Raw genomic sequence first — 27,351 nt, 5'->3', positions numbered from 1 at the left:
ACCAGTGCGTCGCACGCGACGGCTAGAGGGTCCCTGGACCTGGCTACGAACTCCGGCACCTTGTGGTTCATCCGAGATGCCATGAGATCGACATCCGGGGTGCCCCAACGGTTGCATATCTGAGAGAAAACCGCGGGGTGCAGGGACCATTCGCCGGACGCTAGGCCCTGGCGACTTAGAAAAACGGCTGCCCAATTTTCCACCCCTGGAAAATGGACGGCGGAGATTGTCGGAACGTAACGTTCTGCCCAGCGTAATATCTTGGCCACTTCTGACATTACTTGTTTGCTGCGCGTGCCCCCCTGATGGTTTATGTACGCCATGGCCGTGGCGTTGTCCGACTGAATACGGACCGGCTTGCCGGAGAGGAGGGGCTGCCAATGAAGAAGGGCCAGGAAAATTGCCCTGATCTCCAAAAGATTGATTGGGAGGAGAGACTCCTGTGGCTTCCAGCGGCCTTAGGCCGCTTTCTGATGGAGCACGGCTCCCCATCCTAGAAGGCTCGCATCGGTGGTGATGACTTGCCACTGAGGCGGAAGGAAGGACCTCCCTTGGAGAACTGACGCTGGCCGTAGCCACCAAGTGAGAGACTGCCTCACTCTGAGAGGAAGCCGAATAGGACGGTCCAAGGACATCGTGGTCTTGTCCCAGGCTGAAAGCAGAGACAGCTGGTGGGGGTGAAGATGAAACTGCGCAAAGGGCACTGCTTCCATGGAGGCCACCATCTTCCCCAGGACCTTTATGCAGAACCGAATGGGAATGGGAGCAGGCCTCTTGAGAGTTCTGATGCCCTTGGACAGAGTTGTAAATTTTTCCTTTGGAAGAAAAACACGGGCTAGCTCCGTGTCGAATTCCATACCCAGAAAGGTCAGACGCTGGGTGGGGATCAGAATGGACTTCTCCTTGTTGACCAGCCAACCTAGGCGGCTGAGAGTGTCTAGGGTTATCTGAAGGCTCCGGAGACAGTCCTGGCGAGACGAACCCTTGATCAAAAGATAGTCCAGATAAGGGATGATGAGGATCCCTCTGGAGCGAAGGATGGCCATGACGGTCGCCATCACCTTCGTGAAAACCCGGGGCGCTGAAGCCAGGCCAAAAGGAAGAGCTGTGAACTGAAAGTGGTCTCCCTGAAACGCAAATCGAAGATACTTCTGATGTTGCACACAAATTGGAATGTGCAGATAGGCATCCCGAATGTCCACCGAGCAGAGAAATTCCCCGGGCTCCATGGAAGCAATCACCGACCGAAGAGACTCCATCCTGAAATGAAGAATCTTCACGTGGCGATTGAGCAATTTGAGGTCCAGAATAGGACGAAGAGAGAGGTCTTTCTTCGGGACTACAAAGAGATTGGAGTAGAACCCGGAAAACCGTTCGTCTGAGGGAACGGGAACAATAACTACGGCGGAAAGAAGGGAGGAAATGGCCTGCAGAAAACCCGGAATCTGGGCCCGCTGTCGCGGAGGCCCGAGACCGGAAAAACCGTCTGTTCGGGAGTGAAGCAAATTCGATTTTGTATCCGGATGCGACGAGTTCTCAGACCCAAGCGTCGTCGACAACGGACAGCCAAGCATCCGCGAAAAAGGAAAGTCTGCCTCCCACCCTGGAAGAAATTCCAGGTGGGGGTGACCAGTCACTTAGACGAAAATCTGCCGGAATTGGCTCCTGCAGATCTGGAATATTGTCCTCTAGATCACCAGCGAGGAGTGGGTTTGTAGGAAGGTTTCCTCTGATCCCGCTCCCTGGTGGCAAGCGGCCGATCCTGTTGAGTGGCTCTCTCCGTGGCAGAGAAGGGACGAAAGGGCCTGAATGGTCGAAACCCCCTTCTGTGGAAAGGACGTTTTGTCGAGACTGGGGAAGCGAAGTACTTCTACCTCCAGTGGCATCGGAAATTATCTGATCCAGCTTGGCCCGAAAGAGCCAAGAACCATGGAAGGGCAGACTGGTGAGCGACTTTTTAGAAGTGGTATGCGCATTCCAAGACTTTCACCAAAGACCTCGGCGTACAGCCACTATATTGCTATTAGCCCTTGCTACGCCACCGGCCAAAAGGTATTTACCCGCATGCTTAATTTGGTCTGCCAGAACTTCCAACTCGTCCTGAGGGGCAGCCGACAGAATGCCCCTGCGAAGAATTTCTGCCCAAGTTGAAATGACATTTGCCACCCAGGCAGAAGCAAAAAAATAGGGCAGAAAGAGGCGCTAGATGCTTCAAAGAGGATAGACGAGGAACTGGTGGGCCCACTTCGGGAGCTTTCGTCCATTTTGTAAGAAGGTCCGCATCGAATGGATACAGGACGTCTAAGTACCTGCAGCCTGAGAAGTGCTTCTCAGGGGGCTCCCAGTGTTTGGATAAAATGGTCTCGAATTCCTTGTGATTAGGAAAGTTTCGGGAGGAAGGTTTTGCTCGTTTAAAGGGGACGGCGCCGTCCTGAAGAGGAGCTTTATCTTCCTTTATTTCGAGCGATTTGAAAATGGCCGATAAGAGACTATCGACCATGTTCTGAGACTTAAACATGTTATCTGCGTCTGAGTCAGATCCCGTCGTTTTCTGATGAGGGATACGAGAAAAGCAGCCTGGGCAGAGCGGACGGACCTTGCGAGCTGGAAGACGAGCTAGAAATAACGCGCTTCCTAGCAATCCTATCCGGCCTGTCCCTGTGGAGGTCGCGGTCAGGTGCAGACGACTCACCGTGAGAGGCGGTCGGAGCACAGGTGGCTGCATAAGACGTTCCAAGACCTGGGACTGAGAGACATTGCAGCAGCCGACTCTGGAGGAGGAGGGGTGCGCTCATCCCGGGACTCGGGGTGCTCCGGTGGGGCAGACATCACGGAAGGACTGCCGGACGGGCAGAAGGGAGACAACTGCCCTGACGCCCGCTTCTCTTTGCAGTGCGCGCAGGCGAAGTGGATAGCGATGGATCTAGGGTAAGGAGCCCCTGCAGAGTAGGACATATGCAAGGACTGCAGAATTACTGCAGCCAGTATCTGAATAGGGAGTACTGCCGCGGGGGCTGAAATTAGGGGTTCAGAAAAAAATAAGAGCCTACCGTCGCCAGCACCGTTATCTGATGTGGAGCAGAACAGCAGAAGAGTCCCCCAAGCTGAGATCCCTGGCATGTGTCACACGAGGAATCAGGGAGGTGCAGGACCTTAGAGATGGGCGGTGCTGGACGGCAGCGCTGCGCGAGTGGCTGAGACCTGGGGGGAGGGGGCGGCGGGTCATAAGGAGACAGAACGCAGTCCCGTGACTGACTGAGGAATGGCGCCAACAAAGCGCGCGTTCTGCAGCGGGCACGCACCGGAGCAGACCGAAAGTGAAAGTAAAAAAAATCAGCGCCGCGCCGTTTTCTGCCCCCGCAGCCCTGATCCTGGCGCGATGAGCCCGTGATGCCACGGTAGATGAGGGAGGTAAGGGAGAGAGGCCCCGCTGCTTCAGGGAAGGGTACCCGGCGTGAGAGCTGGGAGGCGTGCGGCTGCAGAGAGGCGTGCGGCTGCATAGAATGGGCGGGAAATTCAAAGCAGACTCTGCTACCAGACTGTATGGTAGCGCTTACCTGACGTCCACATGCCTGAAGAGGATGACCACAGGGGCCCGCGATGAGTGGGTGCCGCTGGGAATGAATGTCCTCTGCCCCGCACTCTATCTGGATAGTGCAGAAGACGGCGCCAAACCCTTCTGCCTGCAAGGGATAGTCACCGCCGGTGACCGCCGTCTTCCTCTCAGCCCTTTCCCGGGAGAGGGGTGAGGAGGGGAATAGGCTAGGACCCGCCACCTGAAGCCAGCCCGTAGCACCCGAGGGTGATAGGGAAAGGGTCCTGCCTGCGGTCCTGAGAGTTGCGATGTGGGTAACACCACATTGCTCGCTCAGCCGCATGATATGGGAAAGCAGGGTGAACATTTACCCCCTGTTTCCCGGTGTAGAATCTGGAAAATAAATGGGAAAAGATTAATACACACACACAAAACCTAAAAGAAAATGGTTAGATGCGGATCTGGGGAGATCCCGGTCCGCCTCCTACAGACACTAAGCACAAACTGAGGTGCTTGGTGCCTGTCGGTGGGTGTATACTGCCGGGGAGGAGCTAATTTTCTTGTTTTGCATAGTGTCAGCCTCCTAGCAGCAGCAGCATACACCATGGTATTCTGTGTCCCCCAATAAGGCGATAAAGAAAACCGCAGTGCACACAGTGCAGATATTTCCGCGGTTTCAAAACCTCAGCATAACACTTCTTTGTGCGGAATCCGCAGCTGTTTTACGACTGCTCCATTGTGCAGGTGGCAAACCGCAGGCTAATCCGCAGATAAACCGCAGGTCTTTTGACCGGCGGATTTTGCAATATCCGCGCGGAAAAATCCACAGCAGAATATGCAGCGTGTGCACATACCTTTTAGAGTAACAAGGTTCAGACTTGTATAAGTTTTAAGCTTTAATATAAAAGGGACAATGCTTACAATAAAAACAGGATATAAAAGTGGAAATTGACATACAAATATGCAAACCAGAGATAAAATAAAAGGGACAAAACTTACAGAAATATCGAACTTTGCGTCCTGATTCTCTATCCCTGAGGTGGGAGGGATATGGTACGGCGCACATCAGCTTTCCAGGCTGCCCTCACATGTGAACACTTGTCTTTGTGTGTAAGCTTAATTTATAGATGTGACTCGGGAATCCAATTTCTAGACCAGCCTGTCATGTTAATATTTTAATTGCTGGTTTGTGACTGGACCATGGCTATTTTACCCATGAATACATTATTTTTTCTGAAACTCTGTGTAACTTTCACATAGCTAGTGTCATTCGTCAATTCGCAGCTCTTCAAAAGAGCTAAGGCCTGTTTCACACATCCGTATTTTACCATCAGTCAAAATCCGCCGTTTGGCAAAAAAAAATAACGGATCCGCCATTTTGCTTGGCGGATCCGTTTTTTTCCCATTGAGTTGCATTACCGGCGGATCTTGACGGATGGCCATCCATTGGATCCGTTTTTTTGCGGATCCGCCAAAATTTTGGCGTCCGCCGACATGCCTGGACAGACAATGCAACGTTTTTTTGGGCGGCAGGATCCGCATTTTACATTGCGCATGCCCGGAGGATTTGCCTCGGCCGCAAATCTAACCCTAAACCCGGTTCTAGCGGCTGAAAAAAATTCTCCCCCTCTCTCTCTCTCTCCCTCTCTCCCTCTCCTCAGGCAGCGCTTCCTTTAAAATTCTTCCTTCGACGGATCCGTTAAAACAACGGTCCGGTGCCAAACGTTGTGGTCAGTACAGGAACGGATCCGTTGTCCGCCATTTTGGCTGATTTTAACTGACGAAGAAAACTGATGTGTGAAACAGGCCTAAGTGGTGTGAAATGTAACCACTGTGGGGTTCTCAGGAAAGCACCCTGGAGAGATTGGAGACAGGCGACTGCCTTCTCAGGATAACATGAGGTCATCACCTGTGTGAAGAGCTGCAGTCGAAGACAAATGTTAGTTACTGCTGGTCATACATGCATACATATACATATTTCACCACACCAGCTAAGGCTAGTTTCACTCTAGCGTTTTGAGGCGCAATGCACGCTCGCCGTGAAGCTCTGCCCCGCCTCCTCCGGTCAGCTCTGCCTATGGGCGTATGACGCTGCATGCGACCTGCGTACCCTATCTTTAGCGTTGGGTACGCAGGTCGTGCGCAGGTATGCTTTTGTCGACGCATGCGTCCTTTTGACGGTGCGCTGGATTCACCAAGATGAAACACGATGCGTTTGGCGCAGGGTGGCGCACTGTCAAAAGGACGCATGTGCCGGCAAAAGCATACCTGCGCATGGCCTGCGTACCCAATTCGAAAGATAGGGTATGCAGGTCGCATGCAGCGTCATGCTCCCATAGGCGGAGCTGACCGGAGGGGCGACAACGGGTGGAGCTTCATGGTGAGCGTGCGCTGCACCTGAAAACGCTAGTGTGAAACTAGTCTTGGGGAAGGCAGACAGCTGGGAGCTGATATTAATAGGCTGGAAATGGCCATGAACGTTAGCCTCTTCACAGCCTAATAAGACCAGCCCTCAGCCGCCCCTGAAATAGCACATCCATTAGATGTGCCAATTTTGGCTCTTCGCCGTCGCTCTTCCTGATTGCCTTGGTTCGATGACAATGGAGATAAATGTTGGGGTTGAGGTCAGCTGTATAATATCAGCTGGCATCAAGCCTAGGGTGTTATGAATGGGTCACCGAGGAGAAAAAAGCAAAACAAGCTAAGTCACAGAAAACTAGAGAGGTTGGTAACTATGCAGATTGCAGATCCCTGATCCTACCACACAACTAGCAGCAGCCGTGGAGCGTACCTACGATGTTCCTAGACGCTTCGTCACAGCCGGAGGACTAAATAAGCCTGAAGCATGAAAAGGGGAAAACTAACTGCCCCAGAGCAGACCCCAAAGGAATAGATAGCCCCCACACATGTATTGACGGTGAAACAAGATGAAGGCACAAACACAGGCAGGAAAATAGACTGAGCAAACGATGGGGCCCAAACTAACTGGAAAGGAAAGACACTGTCTGCAACCTCCAAAAAACCCTACAAAAATAATGTCCAACACTGCTGATAGCAAAATTAACCCTGAAGTCACTAGACTTCTCCCACTATATCAGCACTCTGAAATATTCTGAGACAGAGCAAAAAGAGACCAAACTAGTAAGGGACAAAAAGCAAATTGGCAAAATACTGATAAATAAGAGTGGAAATTCAGCACAGTCCCCATCCGGGGCTGGCTGACCACACAAAAAAATGAATAGACCAACAAAATCAAGTGTGAACATTAACAGAAAAACTTACCTTTAGATGACTGGAACAGAGCTGAAAACCATGAGCTGACAAGCCAGAAGGAATCGCAAGCAACTGAATAGGGCGTCGGCTGTCTTAAATCCAATCTGATACTCCTGAGGTCCAATAGTCATCCTCATTCTCAGGTGGCAGATCTCCACCGGTCAAATCAGCCTCACTACCTCCTGTTACCACTAGAGGGAGTGTGGAAAGAGAACTCACAACTGGTGAACTGGAAAATGAACTCACAACAGTACCCCCCCCTTGAGGAGGGGTCACCGAACCCTCATCCACGCCACCAGGCCGATCAGGATAGGCCCGGTAAAAAGCACAAACCAATCTATTGGCATGAATATCGGAGGCAGAGACCCAAGAATTATCCTCCTGGCCGTAACCCTTCCATTTGACCAAATACTGGAGTCTCTGTCTAACCAAACGAGAATCCAATATTTTCTCTACCTCATATTCCACATTGCCTTCAACCAACACAGGGTGAGGAGGTGCTGCCATAGGAACCACTGGCTCAACAAACCTTCAACAGAGATTTGTGAAATACGTTATGGATCTTGAACGTAACTGGAAGAGCCAATCGAAAAACAAAACAGGATTAAGAATCTCCAAAATCTTATACGGTCCAATAAATCTTGGCTTAAATTTAGGAGATGCAACCTTCATAGGAATATTCTTAGACGAAAACCAAACCATATCACCCACTTTAAACCGGGGACCTATGGTCCTATGCCGGTTGGAAAATCGCTGGGCCTTTTCCTGAGAGAGTGACAATTTATTCACCACTTGGTACCATATCTGCTGCATTCTCTTAACCACAGTGTCCACACCTGGGCAGGAGGAAGATTCCACTTGCCCTAAAGAGAATCGAGGATGAAACCCAAAATTACAGAAAAAGGGTGACATCAGAGTGGCAGAACTAGCTCTATTCAGTGCGAATTCGGCCACGGGCAAAAATGAGACCCAATCATCCTGATCAGCAGATATAAAACATCTCAAATAAGACTCCAAGGTCTGGTTTGTTCTCTCTGTCCATTGATCTGGGGATGAAACGTGGAGGAGAAGGATAACTGAATTCCCAGATTGGAACAAAAGGCTTTCCAGAATCTGGAAACAATCTGGACTCCTCTGTCGGACACAATATTGTCACGAATCCCATGTAATTCCATTTTATCTGTTGTAAAAACAAGGGCACCAACTCAGCGGAAGATGGCAACTTTGGGAGTGGTACAAGATGGATCATCTTCGAAAATCTATCGCAAATCACCCAGATAAGTCATTCTCTGAGAGACAGGAAGATCAGAAATAAAATCCATTGAGATATGGGTCCATGGCCTCTTGGGCATCAGCAACCCACTAGAACGAGAACAGGGTTTAGACCGAGAACAAGTCCCACAGGACTGTACAAAATTCCTGACGTCACGAGATAAGGCAGGCCACCAAAAGGGACCAACTCGCCAAATCTCTGGTACCAAAAATACCTGGATGACCAGCCAATGCGGAGCAATGAATTTCAGACCACTCTTTCTCCACTGGTCAGGAACATACAATTTTCCCATAGGGCAACGCTCAGGTTTATCCTCCTGAAACTACCCCCTTACCTAGGATGGTAGTAGGCTCGGTCACACTAAGAGAATCGGCAAAGAAACTCCTAGAAAGGGCGTCTGCCTTAACATTCTTAGTGCCCGGAAGAAAAGAGACCACAAAATTAAACCGCCTGAAAAACAAGGCCCATCTAGCCTGTCTAGGATTCAAGCGTTTGGCCGACTCCAGATAAATCAAATTTTTGTGATCGGTGAGGACCACAACTTGATGTCTAGCTCCCTCCAACCAATGTCTCCACTCCTCAAATGCCCACTTCATGGCCAACAATTCCCGATTCCCCACGTCATAGTTGCGTTCAGATGGGGAGAACTTTCGAGAAAAGAAGGCACAGGGATTCATCTTAGAAGTCACAGGGTCATTTTGGGACAAAACAGCTCCTGCACCAATCTCAGAAGCATCTACCTCCACCTGAAATGGAAGTGAGACATCAGGTTGCCGTAAAACTGGAGCTGAAGTAAATGTCTGCTTAAGCTCCTGAAATGCTGAGATAGCCTCAGGAGACCAATTCAGCACATCAGCGCCCTTCTTGGTCAGATCAGTCAGTGGTTTGACAATACCAGAAAAATTACCTATAAATTTACGATAGCAATTGGCAAAACCCAAAAACTTCTGGAGGGCCTTCAAAGAAGTAGGCTGAACCCAATCATAAATGGCCTGTGCCTTGGCCGGGTCCATTTCAATAGTCGATGGAGATAAGATAAATCCCAAAAATGAAATCCTCTGTACACCAAAGAGGCATTTCGATCCCTTAACAAACAGGGAATTCTCCCTCAAAATCCGGAACACAGTACGGACGTGTTCCACATGAAAATCCCAATCACTAGAAAAGATCAAAATATCATCCAGATAGATGATCAAAAATTTATCCACAAAGTCACGGAAAATATTCATAAAGCACTGGAAGACAGAAGGGGCATTAGTGAGCCCAAAAGGCATCACCAGGTACTCAAAATGTCCCTCCGGAGTATTAAACGCCGTCTTCCATTCATCCCCGTGCTTGATGCGAATAAGATTATACGCCCCCCTGAGGTCAAGCTTAGTAAACCAGCAGGCACTCTTAACTCTGGAGAATAAATCAGACATCAGAGGTAACGGGTACTGATATTTAAACGTCATCTTGTTAAGGGAATGATAATCAATACACGGTCTTAATGAACCATCTTTCTTGGCCACAAAAAAAACCCAGCACCTAAAGGAGATGAGGATGGTCTAATATGACCCTTCTCCAATGACTCCTTAATATAGGATCGCATAGCATCATGTTCGGGTACTGATAAGTTGAAAAGCCGACCCTTGGGAAATTTACACCCAGGCATCAACTCAATTGCTCAGTCATAACTCCTATGAGGAGGCAAAGACGCAGACTTGCTCTCACTAAATACATAAATCGGCTAGATAATCAGGAATATCATGAGACTGGAGAGGTGGAGAAAACAGGAGCGTCCCTAAGAACACACTGACAACCCCAACTCACCACAGACCCAGATTTCCAATCCAAAACTGGATTATGAGTTTGCAACCAAGGAAAACCCAGAACAATAGTATCATGCAAATTATGCAGCACCAAAAATTTACAATTTTCTTGGTGGTCTGGGGCAACTCGCAATGTCACCTGGGTCCAAAACTGAGGTTTATTCTCCGCCAAAGGAGTGGCATCAATACCCCTCAAAGGAATAGGCATCTGCAGAGGCGTCATGGAAAAACCACAACGGTTAGCAAAGTCCAAATCCATCAGATTCAACGCTGCTCCTGAATCCACAAAAGCCTTTGTGGAAAACGTGGATAAGGAGCAGATCAGAGTAATTGCCAAAAGAAACTTGGGTTGTATACTGCCCACAGCAAATGTGTGTGCAAAACGTTTCTCTCGTTTTGGGCAGACAAATAGTATGAAAGACGTCTCCACAGAAAAAACACAGCTTATTACGCCTTCTAAACTCCTGACGTTGTGCCCTAGACAAAACCCCATCACATTGCATAGGTTCAGACGTTTGTTCAAAAGGTGGCAGCGCCTCCCGTGTAGTTTTACGTTCACGTAAACGCCGATCAACTTGAATGGCTAATGACATAGAATCATCCAGACCAGAGGGAACAGAAAATCCCACCATAACATCTTTTACAGTCTCTGATAAACCCTTCCGAAAGAGAGCTGCCAATACACTATCATTCCATGTAGTAAGGACCGCCCACTTTTGGAATTTTTGACAGTATAACTGCAGAATCCTGACCCTGGTTTAATGCCAACAGGGTTCTCTCAGCTTGATCAACAGCATTAGGTTCATCATACAACAACCCCAAGGTTTGAAAAAATGCATCCACATTAGTCAGAATAGGATTTTCAGGTGTCAGAGAAAAAGCCCAATCCTGGGGATCGCCACGCAGCAAGGAGATGACAATTTTAACCTGCTGCACAGAGCTCCCCGATGAGTTAGGCTTCAAGGCCAGAAATAATTTACAATTGTTCTTAAAATTCAGAAATTTAGACCGATCCCCAGAAAACACATCAGGAGTAGGGATCTTAGGTTCAGCAGCATGTGACTGAATGAGGTAGGTGGAAATTCCCTGCACTTCAGCAGCCAGCTGCTCCACACGATCAGACAATTGCTTAATCACCATTAGGAAAAAAAAAAAAAAAATCCTCCTACGGCCCCAGAGGAAAAAAAGAGGAATGAAATATATATATATATATATATATATATATATATATATATATATATATATATATATATATATATACAGTGCCTACAAGTAGTATTCAACCCCCTGCAGATTTAGCAGGTTTGATAAGATGCAAATAAGTTAGAGCCTTCAAACTTCACACAAGAGCAGGATTTATTAACAGATGCATAAATCTTGCAAACCAAAAAGTTATGTTGCTCAGTTAAATTTTAATAAATTTTAAACATACAAGTGTGGGTCAATTATTATTCAACCCCTAGGTTTAATATTTTGTGGAATAACCCTTGTTTGCAATTACAGCTAATAATCGTCTTTTATAAGACCTGATCAGGCCAGCACAGGTCTCTGGAGTTATCTTGGCCCACTCCTCCATGCAGATCTTCTCCAAGTTATCTAGGTTCTTTGGGTGTCTCATGTGGACTTTAATCTTGAGCTCCTTCCACAAGTTTTCAATTGGGTTAAGGTCAGGAGACTGACTAGGCCACTCCAACACCTTGATTTTTTCCCTCTTGAACCAGGCCTTGGTTTTCTTGGCTGTGTGCTTTGGGTCGTTGTCTTGTTGGAAGATGAAATGACGACCCATCTTAAGATCCTTGATGGAGGAGCGGAGGTTCTTGGCCAAAATCTCCAGGTAGGCCGTACTATCCATCTTCCCATGGATGCGGACCAGATGGCCAGGCCCCTTGGCTGAGAAACAGCCCCACAGCATGATGCTGCCACCACCATGCTTGACTGTAGGGATGGTATTCTTGGGGTCGTATGCAGTGCCATCCAGTCTCCAAACGTCACGTGTGTGGTTGGCACCAAAGATCTCGATCTTGGTCTCATCAGACCAGAGAACCTTGAACCAGTCTGTCTCGGAGTCCTCCAAGTGATCATGAGCAAACTGTAGACGAGCCTTGACATGACGCTTTGAAAGTAAAGGTACCTTACGGCTCGTCTGGAACGGAGACCATTGCGGTGGAGTACGTTACTTATGGTATTGACTGAAACCAATGTCCCCACTGCCATGAGATCTTCCCGGAGCTCCTTCCTTGTTGTCCTTGGGTTAGCCTTGACTCTTCGGACAAGCCTGGCCTCGGCACGGTAGGAAACTTTCAAAGGCTGTCCAGGCCGTGGAAGGCTAACAGTAGTTCCATAAGCCTTCCACTTCCGGATGATGCTCCCAACAGTGGAGACAGGTAGGCCCAACTCCTTGGAAAGGGCTTTGTACCCCTTGCCAGCCTTGTGACCCTCCACGATCTTGTCTCTGATGGCCTTGGAATGCTCATTTTGTCTTTCCCATGTTGACCATGTGTGAGTGCTGTTCACAAGTTTGGGGAGGGTCTTAAATAGTCAGAAAACGCTGGAAAGAGATAATTAATCCAAACATGTGAAGCTCATTGTTCTTTGTGCCTGAAATACTTCTTAATACTTTAGGGGAACCAAACAGAATTCTGGTGGTTTGAGGGGTTGAATAATAAATGACCCTCTGAATAAACTTTTCACAATTTAAAAAAAAAATTAAACAAAGAAATAACATTCTTTTTTGCTGCAGTGCATTTCACACTTCCAGGCTGATCTACAGTCCAAATGTCACAATGCCAAGTTAATTCCGAATGTGTAAACCTGCTAAATCTGCAGGGGGTTGAATACTACTTGTAGGCACTGTATAAAAAAAAAATTATGACACTTTTTTTTTTTTTTAACAACTTTTTCCTGCTTTTGAGTACCCTAGAATCTGCGGTATGGCTGATTCTGTTATGAATGGGTCACCGAGGAGAAAAAAGCAAAACAAGCTAAGTCACAGAAAACTAGAGAGGTTGGTAACTATGCAGATCCCTGATCCTACCACACAACTAGCAGCAGCCGTGGAGCGTGCCTACGATGTTCCTAGACGCTTCGTCACAGCCGGAGGACTAAATAAGCCTGAAGCATGAAAAGGGGAAAACTAACTGCCCCAGAGCAGACCCCAAAGGAATAGATAGCCCCCACACATGTATTGATGGTGAAACAAGATGAAGGCACAAACACAGGCAGGAAAATAGGCTGAGCAAACGATGGGGCCCAAACTAACTAGAAAGGAAAGACACTGTCTGCAGCCTGCAAAAAATAATGTCCAACACTTCTGATAGCAAAATTAACCCTCAAGTCACTAGACTTCTCCCACTATATCAGCACTCTGAAATATTCTGAGACAGAGCAAAAAGAGACCGAACTAGTAAGGGACAAAAAGCAAATTGGCAAAATACTATAAGAGTGGAAATTCAGCACAGCCCCCTGCCGGGGCTGGCTGACCACACAAAAACTGAATAGACCAACAAAATTAAGTGTGAACATTAACAGAAAAACTTAGCTTTAGATGACTGGAACAGAGCTGAAAACCAAGAGCTGACAAGCCAGAAGGAATCACCAGCAACTGAATAGGGCGTCGGCTGTCTTAAATCCAATCTGAGACTCCTGAGGTCCAATCGTCATCCTCATTCTCAGGTGGCAGATCTCCACCGATCAAATCAGCCTCACTACCTCCTGTTACCACCAGAGGGAGTCTGGAAGGAGAACTCACAACTGGTGAACCAGAGAATTAACTCACAACACTAGGGGGTTAGTAATATGTTGTAGAGTCTTTATTCAAATAAACTTTTCTTGTGTGTGTCTTTTTATTTTTATATATGGGGTTAGTAATGGGGGTGTCTGAAAAACGTCTCTCTATTACTGACCCCTGGGCTTGATGCCAGCTGACATTACACATTTGACATCAGCCTCAAAAAAACTCTTAATTGCTTCATTGGGGGACACAGGTAACCGTGAGTGTATGCTGCTGTCTCTAGGAGGCTGACACTAGGCCAAAAAAGGAAAATGGATCCTCCTCAGTGGTATACACCCAACGACAGGCACAAAGCACATCAGTTTAAGCTTAGTTTCTGTAGGAGGCGGACCTGGATCTGATCCCAGATCCGCATTTTCTTTCAGGTCACCTGCTGTGTTTTTATTAATCTTTTTCCTTTAGTTTTTCAGGTTCTTCCTTAGGGTAGCAGGGTGTATTTTCCCACTCTGTTTTCCTGTACTTATGCTACCTAGAGAGCAGGGTGGCACACTCTTGGACCCGCAAGGCAGGACCTAATCCCCTGTCACCTTTCACAGGTGCTTCAGGGTGATTTCCAGTGGCCGATACTAGCCTTTTCACCACCCTACCCTTCCCCACGGAGAGGGCTGGGAGGAAGACTGTGATCACCAGTGGTGGCCTTCCCCCTTCTTGTGAGGGGTTGACGCAGTCTTCTTCACCCTCTGGAGATGGTGCGGGAAGGAGGACCTCTCATCCCAGTGACCCTCATCGACCCGAGGGCTCCTAAAGGCATCCTTGTCTGTAAAGAGGGATCGGAACTAGCCTAGCTATTTCCCCCGCAGCGGCACGCAGCAGATCTAGGACGGATTGCTAGCCCTCCCAACTGCCACTGCACAAGACAGTGTGGCGTTAGTACAAAGGGCGATCCCGCACAGCCGCAGCCATTTCTTCCTGGCCGGTCTAGGACTTTGTGGTCACACCCACTTTTTCTGACACCTCTTCCCGGCTTCCTTTGGCCATTCACCTCCGGTCTTTTCAAATCGTGCAACCTTTTGTGCCAATACAAGAGCTTGCCTCTCTCCTCCTCTGTTCTGCTCAGACCGGGCTGCGTGTCTTCTCCATGCCAACCGGAGTGCATCCAACACGGCACAGTCAATGCCCAATCCGGGCTTGTGCCTCATGAGATTGAAGTGCCTGTCTGACAACCTTTCATAACCTGTGCTCACAGCCAGCCACAGTCATCTGCTGAGTCATCGTGGATATCGGGTAGGCTCTTCCCTCTTATCTTCTCTCTCCCCTTCCCATATAGCTCTCCACAGCAGTATCACTAAGGCTCAACTTATGCCCAACCCTAGAGAGGCTTCTTTTTACCCTACTAAGCCTACTATTATTCATTAAGCCTGTGCCTTCTGCAAAAAAGTGGTCTTCTGGTCAGCTTTCTCCTTTCGGTCAGTCCTGCAGGCCTTCTGCCATGTCTGCACCACAGGAGCCCCCCACCACCTGGGATGAGAGAGACCCCTTCTTCCGGAGTGGGCTGTTGCTATGTCCCAATCGGTCTCTGACCTGACAAAGGTGTCACAGTCCCTGGCCCAGGTCCTAGAGCGACTACCACACCTGTTCGTCACAACCACTGCTCCAAACGCCTCACGATGATTCACACGCACTTGACCACGACCTTCACAGGGGCAGATCGAGTACAAAGTCAAGGAAGTGGGCTCTTTCCAGTTCCCCGGGCACCTTCGCATCATTCAGGATGCCTTCCTTATCCCATGCCCCCTCTTCGGAGGTGGCTTTAGGGTCGGAGGTGGATTCTCAGTCAGATTCTGAGTCTGATACGGTCCAGAACTCTAAATTGCAGGATATGGTTTAGTCAAGCTCTTAATCTGAAAGAGGACGAGTTCCCGGACCTTTTCCAAACACAAGGAATTTGAAGCAATCGTGTAAGCACAGGGAACACCCTGAGAAGCGCTTCCCACGAAGGAAGCAGTTAGACCTTCTTTATCCCTTTTAGTCCAGACCTTGTTTGTAGATGGATAGTCCCCTACTGTTGATCCGCCGGTGTCTCATCTGTCTTCCAAGACAGTTTTGTGTCTGCTGGACAGAGCATCTATCAAGATACAGATGGGCAAAATGAATCCATGGCTAAGTCAGCCTTTGAAGCAGTTAGTGCCTCCACCTGGGTGGCAAAGTCAATGTCTGTCTGGGCAAGAATTCTTTGTCAGGGTGTCCTAGCGGCAGCTGGCCGACCAGATTGCACATGCTAGCAAATATCTCCTGACAGCTTCCTTGGATGCGGCCAGTTGTTCCGCCTGGGCTGCCAACAACATTGTTGCTAATTGAATGGCTGTTGCCATCTGATAACAGCCCCCCACTGTACTGTATTGTTTGCTAATGACATATAGACCGATGAAGGCTCCAAGAAAGAGATTTTACAGTGAGTACCAAAAATCCCTCTATTGCCCTTGTGCGGTGGCAATAGGGGTGATATGTAAGAGCGAAGACTAAGCGCCCAAATTGGCGCATCTAATGGATGCGCTATTTCTGGAATACCTGAGGGCTGGTCTTATTAGGCTGGGAAGAGGCCAATATCCATGGCCATTCCCTGCCTATTTATATCAGATATAATATCAGCTGTCTTCTTTGTCTTGGCTAGTTATGTGCAAATAGGTGGGACCCCACGTCATGTTATGGGGGGGGGGGTTGCCCCATTTTTATTAACCAGCAAAGGCAAAGCAGACAGCTGGGGACTGATCTTAATAGGCTGGGAAGGTCTGCTTTCCCTTGGCTGGTTACTAAAAAATAGGAGGACTCCACGTTGTTCATTTATTTATTAACAAGTACAGTAAAAGTACACATGCAAGTCATTGCTCCACTTGAACCTCAGCCTCTTGGTTCAAGATTTTTTTATTCTAAGTCACTTCCCTATCCACATTTGTTTGAAGGTCCTGCTCTTAGCTCCAATTTGTCTCCTTTTTCAGCCCCCTAGCCCTTACTACGACCATTTTACATCAAAATTCGGGTCTTCATTGACTTATATGGGGTTTAGGGCAAAATTCTGATACCTGAACATTCACTGGTCCGCTCATTGCTAGTTAGCAGTGTGGATAGTGTTGGCATATACCCACAGTTATGTGCAAAATAATATGTCTAACATCACTAATGTGTTTAGTTATTGTTTTTTCATGCATGCGGCTAATTGTGTGTAATAGACTTTAATGAAAGGGGGGGTGTTCTAAGCATGAGTAGTGGTGTGGAGTTCAGTTAGTGAGGTCATTAAAGGTAATCTGTCACCCCATTTTAGCCTTCTAAGCTGCCGACTCCGCCACCAGGGGCTTATCTACAGCATTCTATAATGTGGGAGACCAATTATCAAAAAATGGCCCAGGACATTCCTGCACGATCAGCGATACCCGGCGGGGTGGTCGCTGATGCGTGCCACACAGCGAGATCGCTGATGCGTCACAAAATCAGCGATCTCGCCATGTGTGACGGGCCCCTAACTCTTATCTTTCAGATTACATTGGGGGCTAGACTGTGAGCCCTCGTGGGCAGGGTCCTCTCTCCTGTACATGTGTGTCCCTTGTCTTGCACATGTTTATTGTACTTGTCCATATTTCCCCTTTTCACTTGTAAAGCGCCATGGAATAAGTGGCGCTATATAAATGTATAATAATAATCAGCGTTGATATCACATTTCTGGAAGACGTTATGTTGCCATATGCTGAACAAATGCCCTTGAAATGGATTTTTCAGCCGGACAATGACCCCCAAACACGCCAGTAAGCAGGCAACATACTGATTCCAGGCTAACAGTTGTGAAGTGTCCGCTCGATCCCCAGACCTCAGTTGGATTGGAGAGTTTGTGGAGCGACAAAATTAAATGCTGTTATTGATACAAAGCCTAAAAATGCAAAAGTGTGGAATGTAGTGCAGTCAGCGAGGGCTGGATGGAGTGTGTCCGCAGGGGTCAGATGCCACACAGATGTAAAGCACTTATCTACTATATAATCGTCTAATTCTGTCTGTAACGGAAATCCCACATCGCAGCCGGACGCGGCATTCGAACTACGCACGCCACCGCTACCGTAGGGAGATCTGCGGCGCTAGCCACTGATCTCCCGACGGTTTCCCAATGAAACCTGAAAGATAAGAAAAAAGAGTTAGATTATACTCACCCCGGCGTTCTGTCTGGTCCGATGGGTGTCGCTGTCCGGTCCGCCGCCTCCCATCTTCATACGATGATGTCCACCTCCTTGCTTCTCCCTTTACTCCTGTGCAGGCACACTGTATCGGCCCTGTTGAGGGCAGAGTACTGCAGTGCACAGGCGTCGGACCTCTGACCTTTCCCGGCGCCTGCTCACTGCAGTACTTTACTCTGCCCTCAACAGGACAGATAAAGTACGCGTGTGCAGGAGCTGAGGGAGAAGCAAGGAGGTGGACATCATCGTATGAAGATGGGAGGCGCTGGACCAGACCGCGACACCCACCGCCCCCGGTGAGTATAATCTATCGTGTTTTTCTTATTTTTCAGGTTTCATCGGGGGCTTATCTATAGCATTACAGAATGCTGTAGATAAGCCCCTGATGGCAGTGGCCGCAGCTTATAGGGCTAAAATGGGGTGACAGATTACATACATATTCTAGAATACCCGATGCGTTAGAATCGGGCCACCACCTAGTTGGACATACTGATAGGGAATTTAGATTGTGAGCCCCATTGGGGACAGCGATGATGATGATGTGTGCAAACTGTAAAGCGCTGCCGAATGTTAGCGCTATATAAAAATAAAGATTATTAAAGCTGATACAACTAAATATTAGTTCAGTGAGTAACAGAACAGCCAATTCTGTGAACAAATCTGTTTATATTGGAAATATTCTACTTTGTAAATGAAAATGCAGACCCTATTTCAGCAGCCTCTTATTCCCTTTTCTTCATTTTCAGTTTAAAAATTTGGAATTGAATGTGCAGCTTCAATCGCCTGTAATAAATGCTATTATGAGGATTGAGCTTTTTCTCAGTAGCTGTAAACGCTGCCATTATTTTGCACATCTTGCATATGTCCTGACAGATATGTAGAGGCAATGTCCTTCCACCACTCTCCTCCAGATGCGGCAGTGGCACTGATGAACTCTGCTAAGGGGAAGCAGTCATCTAAAATGTTTTTTGTTTTTTTTGGCATTGTCGGCATTCAGTGGACTAGCACGATTACACCTCCAGCCCTTATTTTACTAATGTTCTTTCTTTCTGTTTAGGACTTTCACTGAACAGTTGCGGAAAATCTCTCGTGACGCTGGCATGCCAATTCAGGGACAGCCATGTTTCTGCAAATACGCCCAAGGAGCGGATAGCGTGGAACCGATGTTCAGACATCTGAAGAACACATACACTGGTCTACAACTGATCGTCGTCATCCTCCCCGGGAAGACACCGGTCTACGGTCAGTCTTGCGCCTGAAAGAATTAGCTGCCTAACATTGTATCCTCTGTATCCCTCCATGCGGTGATTATTTTCATGCCGACCCATTGCGTTTTCTTCAGTCCAGGTATAGAAACAAGACGTCACTGGCTGCTGATGTTAGTTAGATCCTCATACATGGCAATAAGGCCGTGATTTTGTAATATGTAGGCTACAGTAGCGATCGTATTTAATTACATCAAAATAATTTTTATTTTTGTTTTTTTTAGCTGAGGTGAAGCGTGTTGGGGACACGGTGTTGGGCATGGCGACTCAGTGTGTGCAGATGAAGAATGTACAGAGGACCACGCCGCAAACACTGTCAAACCTCTGCCTGAAGATAAATGTCAAATTAGGAGGAGTCAATAACATCCTGTTACCCCAGGGCAGGTAAGGTCCAAGTGCCGGAGAGAATGTCAACTAGCAATCTCTGGTCAGACGAGCTACAATGTCTGATTTCCTATGGATTTTCACTGTAGTGCCATGTCTAAGCACGCCAGTGATCCAACCTATTAATTCTGCATCATGCACCAAGACTGCCACATATCTTTAGCGCAGTGGCTTTGTTTTTAGCACTACATGCACAATGGAGCATTTCACTAGTTTCAGCGTTTTTTTCCACCCATTGAAATGAATGGGTGGTGAAAACGCACCAAAAACTCAGTTATCAGTTTTGCTGCATTTTTTTTCTGTCAAAACATGATTCTGTAGAATGTTTTATTTTTCAACACTAAACTTTTCAGCATGCACAAAAGACTTATCATGCTAAAACCACCACGAGAAAATCCAAAGAAAACATGCTTCTTTCCTGCCAAGAGATCAGGTTTTGTTGCAGGAAAAAAAATGCTGAAAAACACCTAGTGTAAACTTACTCTTAGTCTGTAACAATCCTTTTTATTTTTTTTTACCCTAGACCACCAGTGTTTCAGCAACCTGTGATATTCCTTGGAGCAGATGTCACCCATCCTCCTGCAGGAGATGGAAAAAAGCCTTCAATCGCTGCGGTAAGTGATCACAATTATCTTTTTAGATATTGATTTGCTTGTAACTAAAATCCTCACATTACGGCAGCGTTCAAAATACTAGCAGTACAATATGACTAACTAGACTAATCACTTTTTTTTGTATAAATTGTATTACCCCATGTCAAACAATTTGGTGCAGTAGATTCTAAGAAAACCACCAGACCCCGCATTCATGATCTGCAGGTTTTTGAGTCTGTGTATTAGACTAATTGAAAAGGCGGTGTTTAAAAAGGAGATTTTTGTGTACTCACCGTAAAATCTTTCTCTTAGCCTTTAATTGGGGGACACAGAACCGTGGGTGTTATGCTGCTGTCCACTAGGAGGCGACACTATGCATAATCTGAAAAAGATTAACTTTGGCTCCTCCTCTGCAGCATACACCCCTGGACGGCGTCAGCCTTCTCCAGTTTTGTGCCAAAGCATAAGGAGGAACGTAACCAAATAACATAACTATGCCTGTAAGAAGGCTACTATGTAAGGAATAATATGAGAACTCAACAGTAAACAACGGCCCGTAAGGGCAACAGGGTGGGAGCTGTGTTCCCCAATTAAAGGCTAAGAGAAAGAGATTTTACGGTGAGTACACAAAAATCTCCTTTACTCTGTCGCCTAATTGGGGGACACAGAACCGTGGGACGTCCCAAAGCAGTCCCTGGGTGGGAAGCAGTGGACGAATATTGTGTTAACAGTTCCCTAGACTTGGGGTACTGCCGCCTGCAGAACCAGTCTACCCAGGCTCGCATCCGCTGAGGACTGGGTATGAACACTGTAGTGTTTCGTAAACGTGTGTAGGCTAGTCCAAGTGGCCGCCTTACACACTTGTTGTGCCGAAGCCTGATGCCGAATGGCCCAGGAGGCCCCTACTGCTCGTGTAGAGTGTGCCGTGATACCGGCCGGAAGAGGGGAACTGTTAAGTCGGTAGGCCTCATGTATGGTGGACTTGATCCACCTGGCAAGGGTAGCCTTGGAAGCCGGCAACCCCTTGCGACTACCTTCCGGATCGCCACTAGAAAAACCACTTTCTGAGACAGAATGGAGAGTGGAACTCCTCTAAGAGGTTCGAAGGGTGGAGCTTGCAATGCTGTCAGGACCAGATTGAGGTCCCACGTATCCAGCGGACGTTTGTAGGGAGGAACCAATCGGGAAACTCCCTGGATGAAAGTCCTTACTTGCGGTTTAATAGCAATGCGCTTTTGAAAAAGGACTGAAAGCGCCGACACCTGACTCTTAAGCGAACTTAAGGATAGCTTGGCATCTAGGCCCGATTGAAGAAAACCTAGTACCTTCGGGAGGGAATAAGGGAGTGGGACTTGTCCATGAGATTCGCACCAAGAAAAGAAAGCTCTCCAGGTACGATAATAGAGCTTGGCGGAGGCAGGCTTCCTTGCCCTGATCATAGTTGCAATGACTGCCGGTGAAAAACCTGCCTGGGTTAGAATCCAGGTTTCAAGGGCCATGCCGTCAAATTGAGAGCCCCTGAATTCTGGTGGAAGAACGGACCTTGAGACAGAAGGTCGTGACGGTCGGGTAGACGCCAGGGGGCGTCTGCCGTAAGATGGACGATGTCGGCGTACCATGTACGTCTGGGCCAGTCTGGCGCGATGAGGATGGTCGGAACTCCCTCTTGCTTGATCTTCCTCACGACCCTGGCGATTAGGGGGAGGGGTGGAAAAATGTACAGGAGTCGGAACTGGGACCAGTCCTGGCCATGAAATTGGGGACCTTGGTATTGAGATGGTATGCCATTAGGTCCACCTCCGGGGTTCCCCAGCGTTGACAGATCTGGTAAAAAATCTCGGGATGGAGAGACCACTCCCCCAAGTCCATTCCTTGCCTGCTGAGGAAGTCTGCTTCCCAGTTTTCTACACCCGGAATGTGTACCGCAGAAAGTACCGACCTCGTGTCTTCCGCCCAGCGGAGGATATGAGCCACTTCTCTCATCGCCTGGGCGCTGCGGGTCCCGCCTTGGTGGTTCACGTATGCCACAGCCGTGGCATTGTCCGACTGTATCCGTATGTGCGAGGCTGCAAGCAAGTGATGTAAGGCTCTCGGTGCCAAGAGGATGGCCCTGATTTCCAGAACATTGATGGGCAATGTCACTTCCCTCGGTGACCACTTGCCCTGTGATGTAGGTGCACCGCCCCCCAGCCTGTCAGGCTTGCATCGGTAGTCAGGATCTTCCATTGTCCTGAGAGGAATTGCTTCCCTCGTGTAAGCGAGGTTGGTTTGAGCCACCAATGCAGGGACCTCTTGGTTGATGACGTCAACCTGTACTCCCTGTCGAGGGAGAAGGGGTTCCTGTCCCAAGATCTGAGTATGGCTAGTTGAAGGACCCTGAGGTGAAACTGGGCAAATGGCACTGCCTCTATTGCTGCTGCCATCCTGCCGAGGACTCTCATGGCAAACCGGAGAGATCGAGGAGGACTGCGAAGGAGTGTGCGAACTCCCAGACGGATGGCCAGTGTCTTGTCCTTGGGAAGGAGCACCAGGCCCCTGGCGGTGTCGAATACCATTCCCAGGAATGTTAGAGTCCGAGTTGGGATAGTTGACGATTTCTGTAGGTTGACTAGCCATCCCAGGCGACTCAGTGTCTAGTGTGATTGAGACACTGACCTCGCAGTCTTTGAAAGTGGGAGACTTGATGAGGAGGTCGTCCAGGTACGGGACGACTAGGATGCCTCTTGAGTGCAGGACGTCCATGGTGGCCGCCATGACTTTGGTGAACGTTCTTGGAGCCGTGGCGAGTCCGAACGGAAGGGCGACAAACTGGTAGTGGTTTTGGTTGACCGCGAACCTGAGAAACCTTTGGTGGGCGGGAGCAATTGGTATGTGGAGATACGCATCCTGTATGTCTATGGAGGCGAGGTATTCTCCCTGGTCCATGGATGCAATTATGGACCGGAGGGACTCCATGCGGAAATGACGGACCCGTACGTAATTGTTGAGCTGTTTTAGGTCCAGTATGGGTCAGACACCGCCTCCTTTCTTGGGGACTACGAACAAATTTGAGTAGGATCCTCGGAATCTCTCGTTCGCGGGAACCGGCACCTCAACTCCTGATTGAAGGAGAGAGGAAACCGCTTGGTGGAAAGCACGAGCCTTTTCTGGTGGTGTTGGAGGAATAGAAAGGAAGAACCGGTTCGGTGGAACGGAAGTGAACTCTATCTTGTATCCGGAAGACACTATTTCCCTGACCCACCTGTCTTCTGTAATAGGCAGCCAGACTTGCTGAAAGAGTAAAAGTCGGCCGCCTACTGGTGGGGTGTCTTCCGGAGGTCGCGAGTCATGATGAAGCGAAGTTCTGAGGTTTTCCTCCCTTGGGTTTCGCTTGGCCTGCTTTCGACTGCCAAGCCCTGTCCGGTCGCTGCTGCGTCTGTGGGTTGTCTCTGCGTGGAGAACGGTTACGGTTTTGCACTGGGCGCGAAACGGACCAGCCCGAGGAATTCCGAAAGGATCGGAATCGCATCTGGTTTCTTCGTTTAAACGTGCGTTTCGGTTTTAGTTGAGGGAGAGAGGTACTCTTACCCCCAGTGGCATTGGCTATCATGGTGTCCAACTTTTCGCCGAAAAGTCTTCCAGTAAAATACGGAAGTCGCGTGAGGGACTTCTTTGAGGCCGCATCCGCTTTCCATTCTCGCAGCCAGAGGATGCGTCGGATCGTGATGGCATTTGATGCTATTTCCGCTACACCTCTGGCGGAATCCAGGGCTGCATGAATCATGTAGTCTGCTACCACTATCTGGACCGCTTGGTCCGAGAGCTCAGGATTTGAAGCCTGAAGACCCTCCTGTAGTTTTTTGGCCCAAGCCAGGATGGCCTTGGCTGCCCAAACTGAAGCAAACGCAGGGCCCAGAGAGGCGCCTGCCGCTTCGAAAATAGAACGAGCCATGCGTTCTACTTGCCGGTCTGCTGCGTCCCTGAGGGTTGAGCTATCCGGCAGATAGAGTAAAGTCTGCGCTGCTAGCCTAGAAACCGGAGGGTCCACTTCAGGTGGATCTGTCCATTGTTTGGTGTCTTTCTGTGGGAAGGGGTACTTCGCTTCCAAATATTTGCGATTAGCGAATTTTTTCTCAGGCTGCGCAAACTGTTTGGTAAGTATTTTCTCAAACTCATGGTGATTAGGGAAGACCTTAGGTGGTTTCTGAACACTTTCGAAGCAAATCCTATGTTCTGGGACTTCCGGGGCCGACTCTGGAATTTTTAGCACCCGATGAATGGCAGAAATTATGTCCTCAACTAGCGCTGTATTGCTAGGGGGAGAAGGTACCACGGACCTGACCGTTTCGTTATCTGAGTCGGAGTCACAGATGCCCTCCGAATCCTGTGCCTCGCTAACGTGATCCCTGGAGGGCGACCTGGGGCGGGGGTCTAATGTGGTGGGGGATCCCTGTGGTAAATTGCACTGTCTGTCTGTGGCAGGGGACTGCCCAGGAGACCTGGAATGACGCTGTCTCTCCCTGGAGGGGGACGACCTTGTGCTATAGTGCGACTCAGGTGATCGAGACCTGTGGGTCCGCTTACGTCTGTGAGAGTCGGAAGCAGCATGTTCCTGAGACAAGCTGTCCGTTTGCTGTGTACCGTCCATAGCCGGGGCCCGACTCTGCAGAGCTTGCAGTAATGTAGCAGTTAGGTTGTCTATGGACTGTGACATAGACTGAGACATCTGAGTTGCCCATTCCGGCGTGGCCTGTGACACTGAAGCGTCAGGGACTCCCTGGGGTTCTGACCCTGAGTTCTGGATGCAGTCCCGGCAGTGCGGATACGTGCTGCCACTAGGGAGCGTGGCTTTGCAGGCTGTGCAGAATGCATAGAAACATTCCTGCCTGGTTCTCTTCCTTGAGCCCGGCATAGTGCACAGAGGCTGACTATAAGGGATCGTACAGGGGTGGCTACGCAGAGGGAACCCACAGAGAGCCTTATAGGAAGTATAGATTCACAGCTGAGTATGAGAACCCAGCTGTGAGTTTACCCCACCGGTGTGCCCCTAGGTCCAGCGCCGACAGATCCCAGTTCTGTGCCCCCCGGAGACCGCTGTGATGCTCCTCTCCTGGATCTCATCCAGAAAAAATGGCCACCGGGACTCTGAGGAGAGGGAGGAGGGGGCGGAGAGCTGAAAAGGGTGCGCTGGGCTGTGTAAAAACACGCCCTTTCTGCCTCAATCCACCCCTTCTATGACACTTCAGCGTGTCATTTTGGTCATCCGGGGGGGCGGGGAAAAGGCGGCGGCTAGCCGAAGCCGCCGCCTTTCCCCGCCCCCGGATGACCAAAATGACACGCTGGAGTGTCATAGAAGGGGCGGATTGAGGCAGAAAGGGCGCGTTTTTACACAGCCCAGCTCTGTGCCCAGCCTGATGCCCAGGAGGGCTCCAGAGCGGCGCGGTAGTCCGGGGGGAGGGGGGGCGGATTTGTACCAGACCCCCCCCAGAATGGTCGACTGGATAGCGGTGGGGGTAGCAGGGGTAGCGGTTTCTGTATGGAGGGCCCCTGAAGCGCTATGGAGGCGCTGCTGTTGCAGAGACAGGGACGCAGAAAAGCCCTGTCTCTGCTGTGCCATCCAGTCCGCACCCTCCCCCGGCCCCAACAGGATCCCTCAGCCGGCCTGGGGTCCCTGGAAGCTGCGGAATGCTGCCTGATCTCCGACCCTACCTGAGGCGTCTCAACCTAATGCCCCCTGCGGGGGATTAGGGAGGGTGCGTCTGTCACCGTCAGGGGGTCTTCATCCTCGCCTCAACCTCAACCCAGACCCCTTAAAAGGGTTGGGGAAGGAGGGGGGTCTCGACCTCGAACCAGGACCCGAGGGACTGGGGAGGGAGCGACATGGGGAATAGCCACCTCGACCTCAACCGGGTACCCCTAATAGGGGACCGAGGAGGGAGCCATGCCGGGAGTCTCGCTGGAGACCCACTTTTCTTCATCTGTATTTCCGGACGAAAAAAGGAAAAAAACGGAAGAAAAAAGGTGTGCCTCCTTGCGACACTAAGCAAAAACTGGAGAAGGCTGACGCCGTCCAGGGGTGTATACTGCAGAGGAGGAGCCAAAGTTAATCTTTTTCAGATTATGCATAGTGTCGCCTCCTAGTGGACAGCAGCATAACACCCACGGTTCTGTGTCCCCCAATTAGGCGACAGAGTAATAAAATCAGTGTGGAGATCAATTAGTGAGGTAAATTATTTGGAGAAGAAGCCGGTGTGCATCAGGTGGCCCTTATTTAAGGGTGAAGCCAGGACATGTTGTACATGCATTTCTCCTTGAAAGCCTGAGAAATATGGTTTGTTCAATTTATTGTTCAGAAGAACAGCCTACTGTGATTAAAAAGTTGATTGTGGAGGGTAAAACTTATAAAGAAGTGCAGACGATGATCGGCTGTTCACCTAAAATGATCTCCAATGCTTTACCATGGAAAGCCAAACCAGAGAGACGTGGAAAATTAGAGAAGACTACCATTCTTATGGATTTAAGAATAGTCAGAATGGCAAAGGCTCAGTCAGTGATCGGCTCCAGGATGATCAGACAGTCTCAAGTTACCTGTGAGGACTGTGACAGCTAGAAGACGCCTGTGTGACGCTAATCTTGGCCTACTTTCAGACTTGCGTTATGCAGCGCAGGCCCACCGCTAAGCTCCGCCCCTGGCCGCACCTCCTCCGGTCAGCTCCTCCTATGGGCGCATGACGCTGCATGCCACCGGTGTACCCTATAGTTAGCGTTGGGTGCGCTGGCCGTGCGCTGGTCTGCTTTTGCCGGCGCATACGCCCCTTTGGCGCTGCGCCGAGCGCACAAAAATGCAACACATTGCGTTTGACAAATGCAGATAGTTGTTTTTTTTTTTTTTTATAGAACAGCCCAATGTTTTTTTGGTTTTTTTGTAAAGTAGTTAAACATTATCTACATTTCTCTTCATGAATTAGGAAAGTGTGCAATGTCCCTAAACATTTTGATTAACTCATGATTTTGAACACTACTGTATGTAATTGTAGTCTGCAGATTACAAAATTTTGACCCAATTCTTTGGTGTTCGGCATAGGTTGTAGGTAGCATGGACGCTCATCCCAACCGATACTGTGCCACTGTGAGAGTGCAGCAGCATCGGCAGGAGATTATCCAGGACTTGGCTGCCATGGTCCGCGAGCTGCTCATCCAGTTCTACAAGTCGACTCGTTTCAAGCCTACAAGGATCATTTTCTATAGGGATGGCGTTTCGGAGGGGCAGTTTCAGCAGGTAGGCTTCTTT

At 49.0% G+C, this 27,351-nt stretch overlaps 1 protein-coding gene across 7 annotated transcripts in view; it reads left to right on the top strand.

Moving 5' to 3' along the window:
• The window catches only part of AGO2 (argonaute RISC catalytic component 2), a 106,141-nt gene that overhangs the window by 66,318 nt on the left and 12,472 nt on the right, over positions 1 to 27,351 (top strand). For all 7 annotated transcript variants that reach the window (XM_073590396.1, XM_073590395.1, XM_073590391.1 and 4 more), the window contains 4 exons: positions 18,897 to 19,081; positions 19,329 to 19,488; positions 20,012 to 20,102; positions 27,145 to 27,339. In XM_073590396.1, the coding sequence (XP_073446497.1) occupies positions 18,897 to 19,081; positions 19,329 to 19,488; positions 20,012 to 20,102; positions 27,145 to 27,339 (631 nt within the window). The remainder of the gene's footprint in view (positions 1 to 18,896; positions 19,082 to 19,328; positions 19,489 to 20,011; positions 20,103 to 27,144; positions 27,340 to 27,351) is intronic.

This window comes from Dendrobates tinctorius, unplaced genomic scaffold (assembly GCF_039654945.1).
Source record: "Dendrobates tinctorius isolate UK_male_01 unplaced genomic scaffold, ASM3965494v1 ptg000116l, whole genome shotgun sequence".
NCBI classification, from domain to species: domain Eukaryota; kingdom Metazoa; phylum Chordata; class Amphibia; order Anura; family Dendrobatidae; genus Dendrobates; species Dendrobates tinctorius.
The sequence above is the reverse complement of the archived record's forward strand: the minus strand, read 5'-3'. Positions and strand labels throughout refer to the sequence as shown.